General features: G+C 34.3%; 2 protein-coding genes across 2 annotated transcripts in view; one reads left to right on the top strand and one right to left on the bottom strand.

The window, feature by feature from the left end:
• Positions 1-10,289: 10,289 nt before the first annotated feature.
• Positions 10,290-12,327, bottom strand: utp23 (UTP23 small subunit processome component). Its single transcript, XM_056241355.1, has 3 exons — positions 11,942-12,327; positions 11,688-11,862; positions 10,290-10,719 (listed from the first exon to the last, which is right to left on the bottom strand). Exons 1-3 carry the CDS (start codon positions 12,127-12,129, stop codon positions 10,324-10,326), a joined length of 759 nt encoding a protein of 252 aa, XP_056097330.1. The 5' UTR covers positions 12,130-12,327; the 3' UTR covers positions 10,290-10,323.
• A 640-nt stretch (positions 12,328-12,967) lies between these two features.
• The window catches only part of eif3hb (eukaryotic translation initiation factor 3, subunit H, b), a 97,422-nt gene continuing 95,217 nt past the window's right edge, over positions 12,968-15,172 (top strand). The window contains exon 1 of the mRNA XM_056241356.1: positions 12,968-13,089. Within this exon, the coding sequence (XP_056097331.1) occupies positions 13,015-13,089 (75 nt within the window). The 5' untranslated portion in view covers positions 12,968-13,014. The remainder of the gene's footprint in view (positions 13,090-15,172) is intronic.

The following is a 15,172-nucleotide window of genomic DNA, read 5'->3' as shown; positions in this document are numbered from 1 at the left end:
CGTGATTTTAACGGTAAAAGACTACAGTAAAAAAACGCTAATTAACAAAGTTTCCTTACTAAATACGGTAAATGACTGTGATAGTACATTTAATGTAATTTTACTGTAAAATACCGTTAAATTTAATAACTCATTGTATAATTTACAGTGAAAAAACGTAAATTGACATTCCCACAATTCCGTTTCTTTATAGTTTATTGTTTTTTTTCCTAATCAGTTATGTACATTAGGGTTTTATGTTACATTTAATGTTGTTAAATTAATGTTTATTGCATTTTTTTAAATTTCACAAGTTTTTAAGTTAAGTCTGTAAAACCAATAACGTTTTTTACCGTAAAAATTACGGTTTATTTTTTACAGTGTATGTTCTGCGCACGAGGCAGCTGCGTTCATACAGGTGAAACTCGAAAGATTAGAATATCGTGCAAAAGTTCATTTATTTCAGTATATCAACATAAAAGGTGAAACTGATATATTATATAGACTCATTACATGCAAAGTGAGATATTTCAAGTCTTTATTTGTTATAATTTTGACGCTTATGGCTTACAGCTTATGAAAACCTTTCACAATATTCTAATTTTGAATTTGGGGTAAGCCATAATCATCAAAATGATAACAAATAAAGGCTTGAAATATCTCACTTTGCATGTAATGAGTCTATATAATATATTAGTTTCACCTTATAAGTTCAATTACTGAAATAAATGAACTTTTGCACGATATTCTAATTTTTCGAGTTTCTCCTGTACATCGTCCAATAATACAGTAGGAAACTTCTCACGTAAGGAATGCATCATTTGTTCTTCTGAGAGACTCAGCGGTAATGTAAGATGTGTATTGGTCAAACACACGTGAGGTTTCAGGGCACAGAGCTGCGTCGACTAAAGGCCCGCTCCTGCAGGAATAGAGGAGCAGGGCTCAAACACGAGCTGAAGGAGGAGATGGAGGGGTAAAAACACATCTCTCCTGAGAAGGTCGACACACTGCTCCCTCCACCGTCACTCCCAGAGTCCCAACAAGCTTCCTCATCCTCCTCCTCCTCCTCTATGGCTTTCACACACTCCTGCTTCAGCTCCTGAATGCCGTCATGGAGATCCATCAGCTGACGGGTCAGAGCCTGGTCCTGAGAGCGCATCTCCATCTATAAAGATAAGGAACGTTTTTACTTGTTTTTATGCTTTATTCGTTTATTTTTAGATGAGTGCATCAATAAGCATTTGTATATAGGCTATATGTGAGACATTTATAATTCTGTATACTCTAGAATAAATTAATATATATATAAACAGTATATACATGCAAATATTTCTTAAATATATACATGCATATGTGTGTATTTATATATATACAAAATCATTACACACACATATATTATACAGTTCTATTCACATATTCATACCATCCAATGTTCTTAAGTTCTTATCCTCGCATTGATTCAACAGCTGAAAGTATTTTAGACGGTCAATGTCTTTTTCCTCGTCCTGCTCTTTTTATTGGCATTTTAATCGGATGTTTGAGAGGAAATAATATCCTGTATTACAGGACATTTCATGAGCCTGTTTCTGAAACGACAAAACTAGAAGTGTTTCCTCTACAAACTGCATTACAGTAATTACACTGGCAGACTAATATAATGGAGGCAGCTCGGAAAGATTGAATCAAAGAAAACGAAGGAGAAAAGCACATGAAGTTTGTTGGAGGCTGGTGAAACCTTCCACTGAACTGGTCATGTGAGAATACACATTGTGTTTGTTTGAGTGTTAATGTGTCTGTGTTTTGTGTGAGTGAGTGAGTGAGTGAGTCAGCGAGTGAGTGAGTGAGTCAGCGAGTGGGTGAGTGAGTGAGTCAGTGAGTGAGTGAGTCAGCGAGTGAGTGAGTCAGTCAGTGAGTCAGTGAGTGAGAGAGTGAGTGAGAGAGTGAGTTAGTCAGTGAGTGAGTGAGTGAGTGAGTGAGTGAGTGAGTCAGCGAGTGAGTGAGTCAGTCAGTGAGTCAGTGAGTGAGTGAGTGAGTGAGTGAGAGAGTGAGTTAGTCAGTGAGTGAGTGAGTGAGTGAGTGAGAGAGTGAGTGAGTCAGCGAGTGGGTGAGTGAGTGAGTGAGTGAGTCAGCGAGTGAGTGAGTCAGTCAGTGAGTCAGTGAGTGAGTGAGTGAGTCAGTCAGTGAGTCAGTGAGTGAGAGAGTGAGTTAGTGAGTGAGTGAGTGAGTCAGCGAGTGGGTGAGTGAGTGAGTCAGTGAGTGAGTGAGTGAGTCAGTGAGTCAGTGAGTCAGTGAGTGAGTGAGTGAGTGAGTGAGTGAGTTAGTCAGTGAGTGAGTGAGTGAGTGAGTCAGTCAATGAGAGAGTGAGTGAGTGAGTGAGTGAGTGAGTGAGTGAGTGAGTTAGTCAGTGAGTCAGTGAGTGAGTCAGTCAGTGAGAGAGTGAGTTAGTGAGTGAGTGAGTGAGTCAGCGAGTGGGTGAGTGAGTCAGCGAGTGGGTGAGTGAGTGAGTCAGTGGGTGAGTGAGTGAGTCAGTGAGTGAGTGAGTCAGTCAGTGAGTCAGTGAGTGAGTGAGTTAGTCAGTGAGTGAGTGAGTGAGTGAGTCAGTCAGTGAGAGAGTGAGTGAGTCAGTGAGTGAGTGAGAAAGTGAGTGAGTGAGTCATTCATTAGAAGATTCATTCAAAAATGCGGATTCATTCAGCAACGAAACTGAATCTGTGTTGCTCAGAGTCGCTCAATGGCTCGACTGATTTGAACTATTTTTGTTTGGCAAAATAGAGGAAAAACAGACAATATTGTGTCTAAAATGTAAGTCACTTATGCTAATAGCCTATTAACTTATTGTTTATTGGATTGTTGTAGCCTATAACCCACATTTGCAAATATGCTGATATTTGGGAAAACAGCACTTTTGCTCGTTGCTTATATAATATTAATAACAAAAACTTATAGGCAGACTTTTTTTGCACCATATCTTGGTTTTTGGAAGCATTTTTTATTAATTTTGGTGGCATTTTTGCAAGTCGCGGAGACCATTTCAAGTGAAATGGGATTCTCGCTGGAATAGAGCAATCATGTAAATCCTGGTCTCATCTGTTTCACTACAGATCATTTATGAATGAGCAAAATATATAAACTGGAATATCAATAGGAGTTGACTGTCAAATGTTCAAGTCCAAAATTAATTTTTAAACAACCATATATCAATTCTTATCAAAGAACAACATGAGTTCAGTGACATTTAGTCAGTCATATAAATATGGTCTAAACACAAAACAGTTAAAATGTCAGTGAGCTGTGTATTGCAACAAGAAGAAACATCATTCATGATTTCGATTTTAAATCACAGAAGCACTGAAGTGATGAACACATAAATTGAGCTCGTGTTAAAGGGTTTCTGGTGTCGTTTGTGTAACGTTGCCATGACGACGCTGTAAATGCCAAGCCCGATGACGTCACAGCACGACTGTTAATGTGTGTTTTTATTCGTGGGGAGTAACGGTGTTTGAAACAACATGACCTACAACAATACACACAAAACAGCTAAACACACACACACTTAAACAACAGGGAGAAAGAAAAGTTTAGGGCCAGAAAGTTTTTTAATGTTTTGAAAGAAGTCTCTTATGTTCACCAAGGCCGCATTTTTTTTAACCAAAAAATACAGTAATATTGTGAAGTATTTTTACAATTTAAAATAAACTTTTTTCTATGTGATTATATAGTAAAATGTAATTTATTCCTGCGATCAAAGCTGAATTTTCAGCATCATTACTCCAGTCTTCAGTGTCACACGATCCTTCAGAAATCACTCTAATATGAGGATTTGCTGCTCAAGAAACATTCATGATTATTATCAATGTTAAAATATGTTACGGATTTTTAAGTTTATAGATGTTCAAATAAACGTTCAAAATGACAGCATTTATTTAAATTTTTTTGTAACAGTGTAAATATCTTTTATATGTCTACTAGACATAGACCGTATCAATTATTAACTATATATATATTTAGGCTATATATATAAATTTTTAATGTTATATATAATATATATAACATTAAACATTTATATATATAGCCTATATATATATATATATATATATATAGTTAATAATTGATATATATATATGCTAATAATATGCTACAGATATAAACAGTTTATTTATTCGAATATATCATTTTATTTAGTCATTATGAACTTAGCCTATATAATAATTATAATAATCCAAATATATAGAGGAGAATTAAAATAATTAGTTTGAAGTTTTAAGAATTTATAAATAATGATTGGTGTGAAAAGCTTATGGATTATTCTTCATATGAAAGAGGTTGAAATCAAAATAAACTCTATTGCCAAAATATGACAAAAGACTGAACTGAAAAAATAGAAAACTTATACCAGAAAAATTATTATAATATTGATAAAATGATATTTTCCTGAGGTTCCCCGGCCCCTGAGATCCCCTTTATTCTGTCCAAATGACTGATAATATGGTAGAATGTTTTAATAACCCTACCAGCTCTTTCCTCAGCCAGGCCAGTGCCGTCTCGATGTCCCGGTGTCCCTCCGCACGCTTCGGCTGCAGAGATGAGGGATGATCCCGGCACATCCCGGAGGCTGAACACTCATCGAAACAACTTTCCCTGCAGGAGAAGTCCCTCAGTCTGGTGAGAACCACTTCCATCGCTTCTGGACGAGGAGAGCGTCTGTTCTTCTTGTCAGCTGTAGATCAGCTCTGTCACTGCGACACAACTCTGTGTCTCTCGGTCCACTACTGGTGAGTGTGTACTGGGATGGACATTTTTAACACCCCCCCTCCCCCCCTCCCCTCACACCCAGACACATGCATAGGCTACTCTCATTTTCATGCCCCGTTTACACGAAGGGAAGACGCAGATATTTCCCTGCGGTTTGGCCTCTCATTTACACGAAAACCCTGTTTTTATCACAGAATACGATTATTATTTCGAAAAACTCAAAGTGGAGATTTCTGATAACGCCGGTTATAGGGGGTGACCAACAGTCCTGTTTTCCCAGGACATGTCCTGTTTTCACGTCCTGTCCGTTTTTTATATAGTGATGAAAATGTCCTGGTTTTCAAAAAACTGCTGGGAAAGATATAGATTTTTACTACTATTTTTAGTATTTTTACTACAGCAAAATATAGATGGGCAAACAAGGAGGATGAGGAAGAAAAACAGGATAAAGAGTAAGAAAACTAAAGATATAAATATATTTTGTTAGTTCGTTTTTGTTAGTTTGTGAGAGCTATTTTTGTTCAATTTGGAGGTATTTATTTTATTTATTATTTATATTTTTCTAATACAGAAGAGACATTATTTCTATCATTATTTCATTCATTATGTTTGAAACCTGTCATAATAAAACATATTGAGTAACCTCTGAGAAGCCTATCTGAATTTGTGTCTTGTAATATAACAATTTTCTATCCAGAGGAGGCATAGCCTACTTTAAATGTATTGAAATTAATATAAAGGCATCTTTGAGTAAACTTTAAGTATCATTTGAGTAGCCTATTTGTTTGCCGGGCCGAGTGTCCTGGTTTTTGGTCATCAAAATATGGTCACAGCCCGTTCTCATCCCAAGGCGTCATATACTGACACGGATATATCCAACGCACATGGCACCCTTTAGCGTCAATATGAGACGCAGATATATGGCGCCTCCTAGTGGTCTAACCCTAACACTACCCCAGACCTAAACCTACCCAAAACCGAAGCGTGTTATATTGACGCTAAAGGGTGCCATGTGCGTCGGATGTAGACGCTTTGGCAAAAGCGTCAGTATATGACGCCTTGGGATGAGAATGTGTCAACGGTCACCCTAGCCGGTTGTGTTTGCTGTGTTTGGGAGTTTTCGGTTCTCAAACGTCACATTATGCGCCAGAAAATGCTTCACGTCATGTGAGCGCCCAGTTTGGCAGAGTTATGATGGCGCTCGACCGCGGATTTATGCGGGTTGATGTAAATGACAAAGTTGTTATTATTGAGGGGAGAGAGGGGGGAGGGGGATATTCGTTTCTCTAAATACTCTAAACTCACTGTAGCTTGAGTTACGTAATCAGATTACTTTTTCAAGTAACTAGTAAAGTAGCCTAACACATTGCTTTTTCAATTTACAACAAAATATCAAACAAAATATCATAATCAATATCAAAAATCATAATATCACAACAAAATATCATAAAAAAACAAAAAACCTTTCCTTTTCCATTAATTCTCCCTTCGCTGGTTTATGTAATGAGAAATGCCTGCACTTTGTATTTTGAGCACTTCTTGCGTCGTTTTTGCCTCTTCACGATGACTCGCTTTGATTTAGTCCTAATTTGTAAGTCGCTTTGGATAAAAGCGTCTGCTAAATGTAAATATCTACGTTACTTTTTCAAATAAGTAACGCTAGTTACTTTTTCACATTTATTGACTGACATGTTGAGAGAAATAAAGAGGTGGTTTTGTGTGCGCTGTGTAAATATGGTTATTTTAGTTATAGACTAAATGTGAACATGCATTTACTCATCTCAGTTTTCCTCAAATGAATAAAAACAGTAAAATGCAATCTCACAATTTTACGTAACACTTTTATAATTAACTATATTAAATTACACAAATATACTTTATGTATTTAATCTCACTTTATTAACCAATGTCTAATTCTAGATGTCTAATATATATCTAATTCAACCATATACGAATAAGCAAAAATTACTGAAAGGGCCTTAAAACTTGCCAAAAATAGAACTTTTTTTTGTTGTTATTAAAAAACAAACAAGCAAGCCCAGCCCAGGTGAGAAAAAGTAACGCAAAAGTAATGTAACGCAATACTTCTCATAAAAAGTAACGCAATTCGTTACTTTTTCGGGGAGTAAAGCAACATTGTAATGCATTGCTGTTAAAAGTAGCTTTCCCCAACACTGCTCATTTTGCATGCAACATAAGTCTGTTAATGTGAAGGGAATGACGTAGACTGACGTCAGCCTCAACTGAGCGTTGTAAATGTTGAATGCACTTGAATAGGTGAACATTGGCAAGGCTGTGTGTGAACACTAGTGAACACAGCAGGAGTCTGAATACCATGCAGCTAAACCAGGGCTTTCCAAACGCTTACGCCACAATATCCTCGTGTGAGGAACCCTTATCCTCATTACTATACGGTTTCATTAGTTAACATTAGTTAAAGTACCTATTACAAGGTGAAAATATTGGTAGAAATGCATGCTTTGTGTTCTCGTGAACAATAGTTGCAAGCAGATAGAGATAGGTAATATCATAATATTATATATTATAATGTATAATATTATAAAAATATAACTTAAATATTATTATTATTATTATATTCACGTTTAAAGTTTTACTCTAGGCTTTTCCACATTCGTATATTTATTTTAATCTCTAAAAATTATTACATTTTTTTCATATGTTAATTTAACATTCAATCATTTATTTATTTTACTCTAATTATTTTATTTTTTATTTTTCTCTCTCTAGACGTTTAAGCAAAATAAACTAAGCAAATTTGTTTATTTATTTATTTTAATTGTATTATTTATTTTCGTATGTTTTATCATATGTTAATTTAAGACTTAATCACTTATTTATTTATTTTAATCTCTCTAAAAATGCTGGGTTGTTTCAATTCATGTTTGGGTCAAATATGGACGAACCCAACTTTTGGGTTTCAAAATTAATAAAAACATTTAAACCAATGGTTGGGTTTGTCCATATTTGCCTCAAATTGAATTATTATTTATAAATTTGCTTAAACGTCTAGAGAGAGAAAAATAAATTAAAAAGTAAATAAATTAGAGTAAAATAAATAAATGATTGAATGTTAAATTAAAATATGATAAAAATGTATAATTTTTAGAGATTAAAATAAATATACGCATGTGGAAAAGCCTGTAAACATGTGAATATAATAATAATAATATTTAAGTTTGGCTATATTTTTATAATATACAATATTATACATTATAATATATACTAATATGATATTACCTATCTCTATCTGCGTGCAACTATTGTTCACGAGAACACAAAGCATGCATTTCTAGAATTTTTTTTTAAAGTTTTGATATTTGACTCAAACATGGGTTGCAACAATCCGGAATTTTTATATTTTTCTCTTTTTTTGTCTCACTTTATTTATAGGTTTCTCCACATATTAGAAAATTCCAAACATCCCAGAATACAGTTGTACAATTTAACATATAGGAAATAAAAGGGGTAAGATCAGAAGATAGGCAGGGATCCAGGACATATACCGAATATAAACAATTATTGAATCCAAAGAATTTAAATATTTTCCTGTTTTTTCTCTAGACTTTTCCCCGGATCCCAGTTTGCAAACGGACCAGTTTATTTGTTTCAGGACTGAATAGATCACAAATCACATTTGGCTTTGATCCCATGCAGACATTAGTGTGTGTTCTGGGTGGATCTGAGCCCAGTGACGAACACGAGCCGCATGCTGTCCTGTCCTCTCTGAGTTTCCCAAGCAACCGGAACAAACAAGCAATACATCCCCACTCAGAACAGAAATAGCTGAGACACAATGGAGGCTATATTTAAACCCAATAGATCAAGTCTCTGACGTTACACATTCAAAGAGACAGAATGGGTCCAAGTTCTCTTTCAGAGCCTCTGCCATGATGAATCACACACACACACACACACACCTATCTGCTCTTATAATGTCCAAGATGTTGAGCCAATGTGATGCAATTACTCATTTTTTAGGCGTTTTCTAAGTGAAAACATTGGAATGTAATATTAATCTATTAATACATATTCATTTATGTGTACAAACCTTACAAATATCACACTTATTGGCCAAGAAAGTCGGCTCTTCGAGGCTGTAGCTCCCTCTTGTGGTAAAAAAATATAACCTTTAAATATAATTCTGACCATTAAATGCAACTTGATTCATTATTATAATAAAATAATAGTATTAAAACATGATCACTTTAAATTGATATTATTCATTTATTTATAAGCATTTCCAATAATATTTAACATGATATATATGAGGAATGGATGTACAGATATGAAATCTAATCTAACACACACTTGTTATTAAATATATATATATATATTCCCATTTCTATTTATAAATACAATAAGCCAACTATACTTCTGTTCTCAAATAACTAATTATAATATATTAGTGCCGTAATTGATTAATCACATCTAACATAAAAGTTTGTGTATCTATTAATATTAATTTATATATCAAAAACACACACACACATGTAATATACGGTACATATAAATAAATATGAAATAAACACACATATATTATATAAAAACAAACTTTTATGTTAGATTCGATTAATCAATTTGACAGCACTATAAAATATTTATAACTATAATATTATATAATTATAACTTAAATCTCCACAGAAATCAGGGTTGTTTAAATGGAAAAATTATTGACAAAATTAGACAAAAACAAGTGGTTTGCTGGCAAACATATACCTCAACCATTACCTAAAATTAACGTAATTAAACTATTATGTCATCATTAAAACATTAATTTGATATTATTTGAACAAACACACACACAGTCTACAACAGTTATTAATATTTCATTGCTTCTCTCTCGTTTCTGCATGCGTTCATAATTTATTTTTATGACTGCCTGGACAAAAATGATGTGTTATCACAAATAAAACAATTGACTCCCTAATATACTTACAAAATCTTTAACAAATTTTGAATAATACAGGTGAAACTCGAAAAACTAGAATATGGTGCAAAAGTTTATTTATTTGAGTAATTCAACTTAAAAGGTGAAACTAATATATTATATAGACTCATTACATGCAAAGTGAGATATTTCAAGCCTTTATTTGTTATAATTATGGCTTACAGCTTATGAAAACCTTTCACAATATTCTAATTTTGAATTTGGGGTTTTCATAAACTAAGCCATAATTATCCAAATTATAACAAATAAAGGCTTGAAATATCTCACTTTGCATGTAATGAGTCTATATAATATATTAGTTTCACCTTTTAAGTTGAATTACTGAAATAAATGAACTTTTGCACCATATTCTAATTTTTCGAGTTTCACCTGTATACTACTGTGTGTATGTATATATATATATATACACACATACACACACACACACACACACACACACACACACACACACTAACTTAATTATAATTGTGTGTCTTAATTATAACTTAAACATCCACAAAAAACAGGCTTGGTTAAAAGAGAAACACTAGTTTATTAGACACACATTATTATTATGCACATTTGCACGGTCTGGGAAAAGTCAGTGAGGAACGAACACACTCTTGCACAAGCTCTGCTCGACTCTAAGCATGAGCGGGATCGGATCCGACTGCTTTCTCTCCTCCAACGGGCCGGCGCTTCTTGTTTCTAACGCGCTTCTTTTTCTCTCCGTCCGTCTTCTTGAGCTGCGGAGGCAGGGGTCTCTTCTTCTTCTTCAGGCAGCTCAGTGGGTTGGGATTGCTGGATTTCCTCTTGCGTTTTTTGCCTCTCTTGTCCTCGCCGTCTTTCCCGAGGCCTTCCTTCTCTTTCAGACTCTGGATGCTCTTCTGTTGCGACGGGTTCACGATCTCACCGAGCTGAACGGCTTCGACGTGCTTCAGCGTTTGTTCGGACGGCTTGTCCAACACCATTGTGTTGACGATAATGTAGAGCAGAGGAACCCCTGGGATCTTCTTCAGCGCCTTCGTCAACTCCTGATCCTGGTAAGAAGAACCATTGTGTGTTACTATTCCTTAAAGGAGTAGTTTACCTCAAAATGAACATTTTCTAATAATTTACTCACCCCAATGCCATCCAAGATATCCATGTCTTTCTTTCCTCAGTGGAAGAGAAAATAAGTTTTTTAAGGAAAACATTTCTGGATTTTTCTTCCAATAATGGACTTCAATGGCAACCAACGTTTTGAAGTCCAAATCAATGCAGTTTCAAAGGTCTTTGAAGAGCTTCAACCGGCTCTGCACGATCCCAGCTGAGGAAGAGTCTTATCTAGCCAAACGATAGGTCATTTTCAAAAAATAAAAATAAATATATATACTTTTTGACTACAATTGTTCGGATTGAGCTGATCTGCAACGCGCCGGGAACGACGTCATCACGTTGAAAGGTCACGCTCGATGTCGCCGGCGCAAGTACCGCCCCACTGTTTACAAAGTGACCATGCGAAGGAGGATAGTTCAAATTGTATTGTATGTTGAATGACATATTTATGTCTTTTTGTGTCATATTATTGTTTAAAATGGTCCTTTCGTGTGCGTATCCCGGGTGTTTAAATCTCATTGAGCGTGACGACGTAGTTCCCGGCGCGTTGCAGATCAGCTCAATCCGAACAATTGTAGTCAAAAAGTATATATATATATATATTTTTTTTTTTTCACTAGATAAGACCCTCTTCCTCAGCTGGGATCATGCAGAGCCGGTTAAAGCACTTCAAAACTGCATTGATTTGGACTTCAAAACGTTGGTTGCCATTGAAGTCCATTATTTGAAGAAAAACCCAGAAATGTTTTCCTCAAAAAACCTTATTTTCTCTTCCACTGAGGAAAGAAAGACATGGATATCTTGGATGGCATTGGGGTGAGTAAATTATTAGGAAATGTTAATTTTGAGGTGAACTACTCCTTTAATTCTACAAACCCACATGACTTTGTTCCAGTTATTGAGTCCTTACCTGAGTTGCGATGAAGTAGTGGTGTGGATTTGTCTCTCCTAACATTGACAGCAAACACTCAGATGCAGGAACCGGATCTTTCGTGTGTTTGCATCTCCTGATCTGAAATCTCTGTAAGATGAGTTTCGCTCCATAAAGCTCTTTCGGAAGGGTTTCAAGTTCCTTCAGTGCGCAGCTGCAAAAGAACAGCACGAATCTGTTATTATACAACATCTAACACACGTGTATCAATACTAGAAATAAGATTGACTTACTTTGTGGTGCAGAGCTGAACTTCTCCCATCAGATACTTTGGCAATTGCTCTTTGATTTGAATCTTATTCTTTAACGCCGCATGACAAAACGTCCCGTCAATTATTATTTGGAAAGGTTCCCTAAAGCTAAAGTTGTACTTGTAAAAACTGATGGTTTTCTTCGCGTGCTTCTGACGCTTTATCTTCATGCTGAATTATTTATACATAAAGCTCAGACAGTTTAAACGAATAGATTATCTTGACAGGGCAGAAGAAGAATAACAATTAATCCGAATTGGTGAGGATTAATACATTTGATTTATGTCAATATGTCAACAAAACAGTTGGACGAAACTCACGCCAATCTCAAACATGTCTAGCATGGTACAGCGTGGTTACAGTAAATGTGTACCGGGTGGAAAACAGCAAGCTGCTATAATTGAAATACCGCGTTAATCCTAACAAATACTAATAGGAACAAGGTAATAATAACTACGATTAATATACACGTTTAATGAATTATTATTAGATAGTGACTTTCAGAAATGTATTAGTTAACTCATTCTAGGAACAGTGCACAATAGTTATTGTTTCTCCGACCACTATTATAGCTGTACCTTCTAGCGAGCGCGAATCGATTCTTTCAAACAGTTCATTTCATTGCAAGGAACCGTTTAAAACCACCGTAATGTCGTCACATATTGCTCTTTATTACGGGATTTATATTAATAGGGCTGTTTATTGTAATTTTATGGATTTCAGTTAAGCTTTTTGCAGTCAATATATAAAAAAAATCACGTTTAAAAATGTATTTTTACGTTATAAAAAGTAATTTAGAACATAAATAGAATGTGAATATACAATAAACAATATTATATTTGACGCTCAGCTGAACATGTTTTTGCTAGTTTTCATAGAATGTTTTTAAAATTAATAAATCGCTTTAGTCCCGGTTTTTGAACCGCTTCAACAAACTCATCGAAAAAGATCCGATTCCAGTAAATGATTCTTTTACCTATTCTCAGGTTAACCGGAAGCAACTGGTTTAACGGTTCTGTATCCCTGTATCCCGTGTATCCCCAGCGCGAGTGAAGATGGCATCCCGTAAAGAAACCCCGTCTGGAAAAACACTGGATTCTCCCGTCAAACAAATCCAGATCGAAGGGCTGGTGAGATCCCGTTTAACAGACTCAGTGTTGCTGAGTTTACACAGAGTGTGTGTTTAAATGTCTCTGTGAACAGAAGCTTCTGGTTAGTTCACCTGCAGGTCACTTTGCAGAATGAAGTCATGATAATATTCCAAACAGAGATTAATATTAACAACAACAATGAGTAATAATAACAATAGTAATAATAATAATTTTTCAAAGTTGGCCACAAATACACATTTAAATAGTTAAAAATAGAGAAATGTATTTGTTTAATTTTATCAATGACCATAGTAATTAAATATTTTGATGCACACATATGATCAAAAACACTTGAATATGTTGTATATTGCTGCCCATTTTGGGGTTTACCTGTACATAACCCATTTAATTCCAGTGATTGACTTAATTCCAGTGACTTTCCATATATATATATATATATAGGTGCCAGTTAAAAGTTTGGAAACATTACTATTTTTAATGTTTTTGAAAGAAGACAATTTCAAATAATGGTTTTCTGTTTTTATATACTTTAAAATGTAATTTATTCCTGTGATCAAAGCTGAATTTTTAGCATCATTATTCCAGTCTTCAGTGTCACATGATCCTTCAGAAATCACTCTAATATGATGATTTATCAACGATGAAACAGTTGTGTTGCTTAATATTTTTTTATAACCTGTGATCCTTTTTTTTCAGAATTCATTGATGAATAAAAATAAAAAACAACAGCATTTTCAGTTTTGATTACAGGAATAAATGACATTTTTAAAATATATTAAAATAGAAAACCATTATTTTAAGTTGTAATAATATTTCACAATATTACTGTTTCTTTCTGTATTTTTGAGCAAATAATTGCAGGCTTGATGAGCATAAGAAACCTTTTTCAAAAACATTAAAAAGAGTAATGTTTCCAAACTTTTGATCAGTACTGTATATATATATATATATATATATATATATATAATACTGTTTTATTTATATATTTGCATATGCAAATATTATGAAAAAGTTGCAATACATTTATTTACTTTTTAGGACCCCTGAAACAGGTGTTACGGATACGTGGTATAACATTTTTAGTAATCAAAAAGCATGTCTAATTAATTTAAATCATGAAACTTATACAATTATTAAACTTATACAACATTTTTTTTTTTTTTTTTTTACACAAATTCGCTGTTGTGTTTTTTCTGGCAATCAAATGAAGACATAAAACATTAATTTAATTTCTTTTAATCATGAAATTAAACAAACTTTTTGTCAAACAACGTGCTGCACAATGAGCTTTACTGTTCAAATTATAACATGGAAGAAAAATTGTGATTATTCCTTACAAAATAATGTTTTGATGATAATTTATTTGTATTAGTGTTAGTATTATTATTACATTGAGACGTATCTAGATTTTACTGTATAACGGTAATATATTTCTGTCAAGTTCAACCGAACTTTTATTTTGACGGGTTGCCGTGAAGACCGCCGAGTTTCTGTGTGTTTGACATGATGATAGTTTTTATCAAATGAAGCGGTTAAATGCTGATGAAGTGACTTTCAGAGCGAGTTTAGAGTCTGGAGATGAAGTTCATGCATTATTTTGTGTCCTCATATAGGCAAAAAAAACAAAACAAAAAAAAAACAGCGCGAGCGTCACACACTTCCTTCAGTGTGTGTGTGTGTGTGTGTGTGAGGTAAATGTGTGTGAGGTAAATGAAACTGCTCGTCGTCTGACGACCATTCATTCACACAGAACCATAGCACAGAACATGCAGGATTCGTATTTAAATAGTCTTTTTGCCGTTTAATATTCACACACACACACACACACACACACACACACACTAGTCTATATCGCGGCGTGATTTCGAGTGTACTGAACTGCTTTTCATTTATTCATCAATCAGTTATAATAATATTACAGTGTTATTTATTCATCAGTTTTGATTAGATGACAATTATAGATTTGTCTAGGCCTTATGTGCAGATGTCAAATATTCAAATTGATATAAAATACAGTAGGCTTTTAGTGGCATAGGAAGAATGGAACAATTTGTGAGGCAATTATCTTTTACTTAGCCTATTGTCAGTTAGAACATTTTTT

Source organism: Rhinichthys klamathensis, unplaced genomic scaffold (genome assembly GCF_029890125.1).
Source record: "Rhinichthys klamathensis goyatoka isolate OS25496 unplaced genomic scaffold, OSU_Roscu_1.1 h1tg000637l_1, whole genome shotgun sequence".
Classification (NCBI taxonomy): domain Eukaryota; kingdom Metazoa; phylum Chordata; class Actinopteri; order Cypriniformes; family Leuciscidae; genus Rhinichthys; species Rhinichthys klamathensis.
The sequence above is the reverse complement of the archived record's forward strand: the minus strand, read 5'-3'. Positions and strand labels throughout refer to the sequence as shown.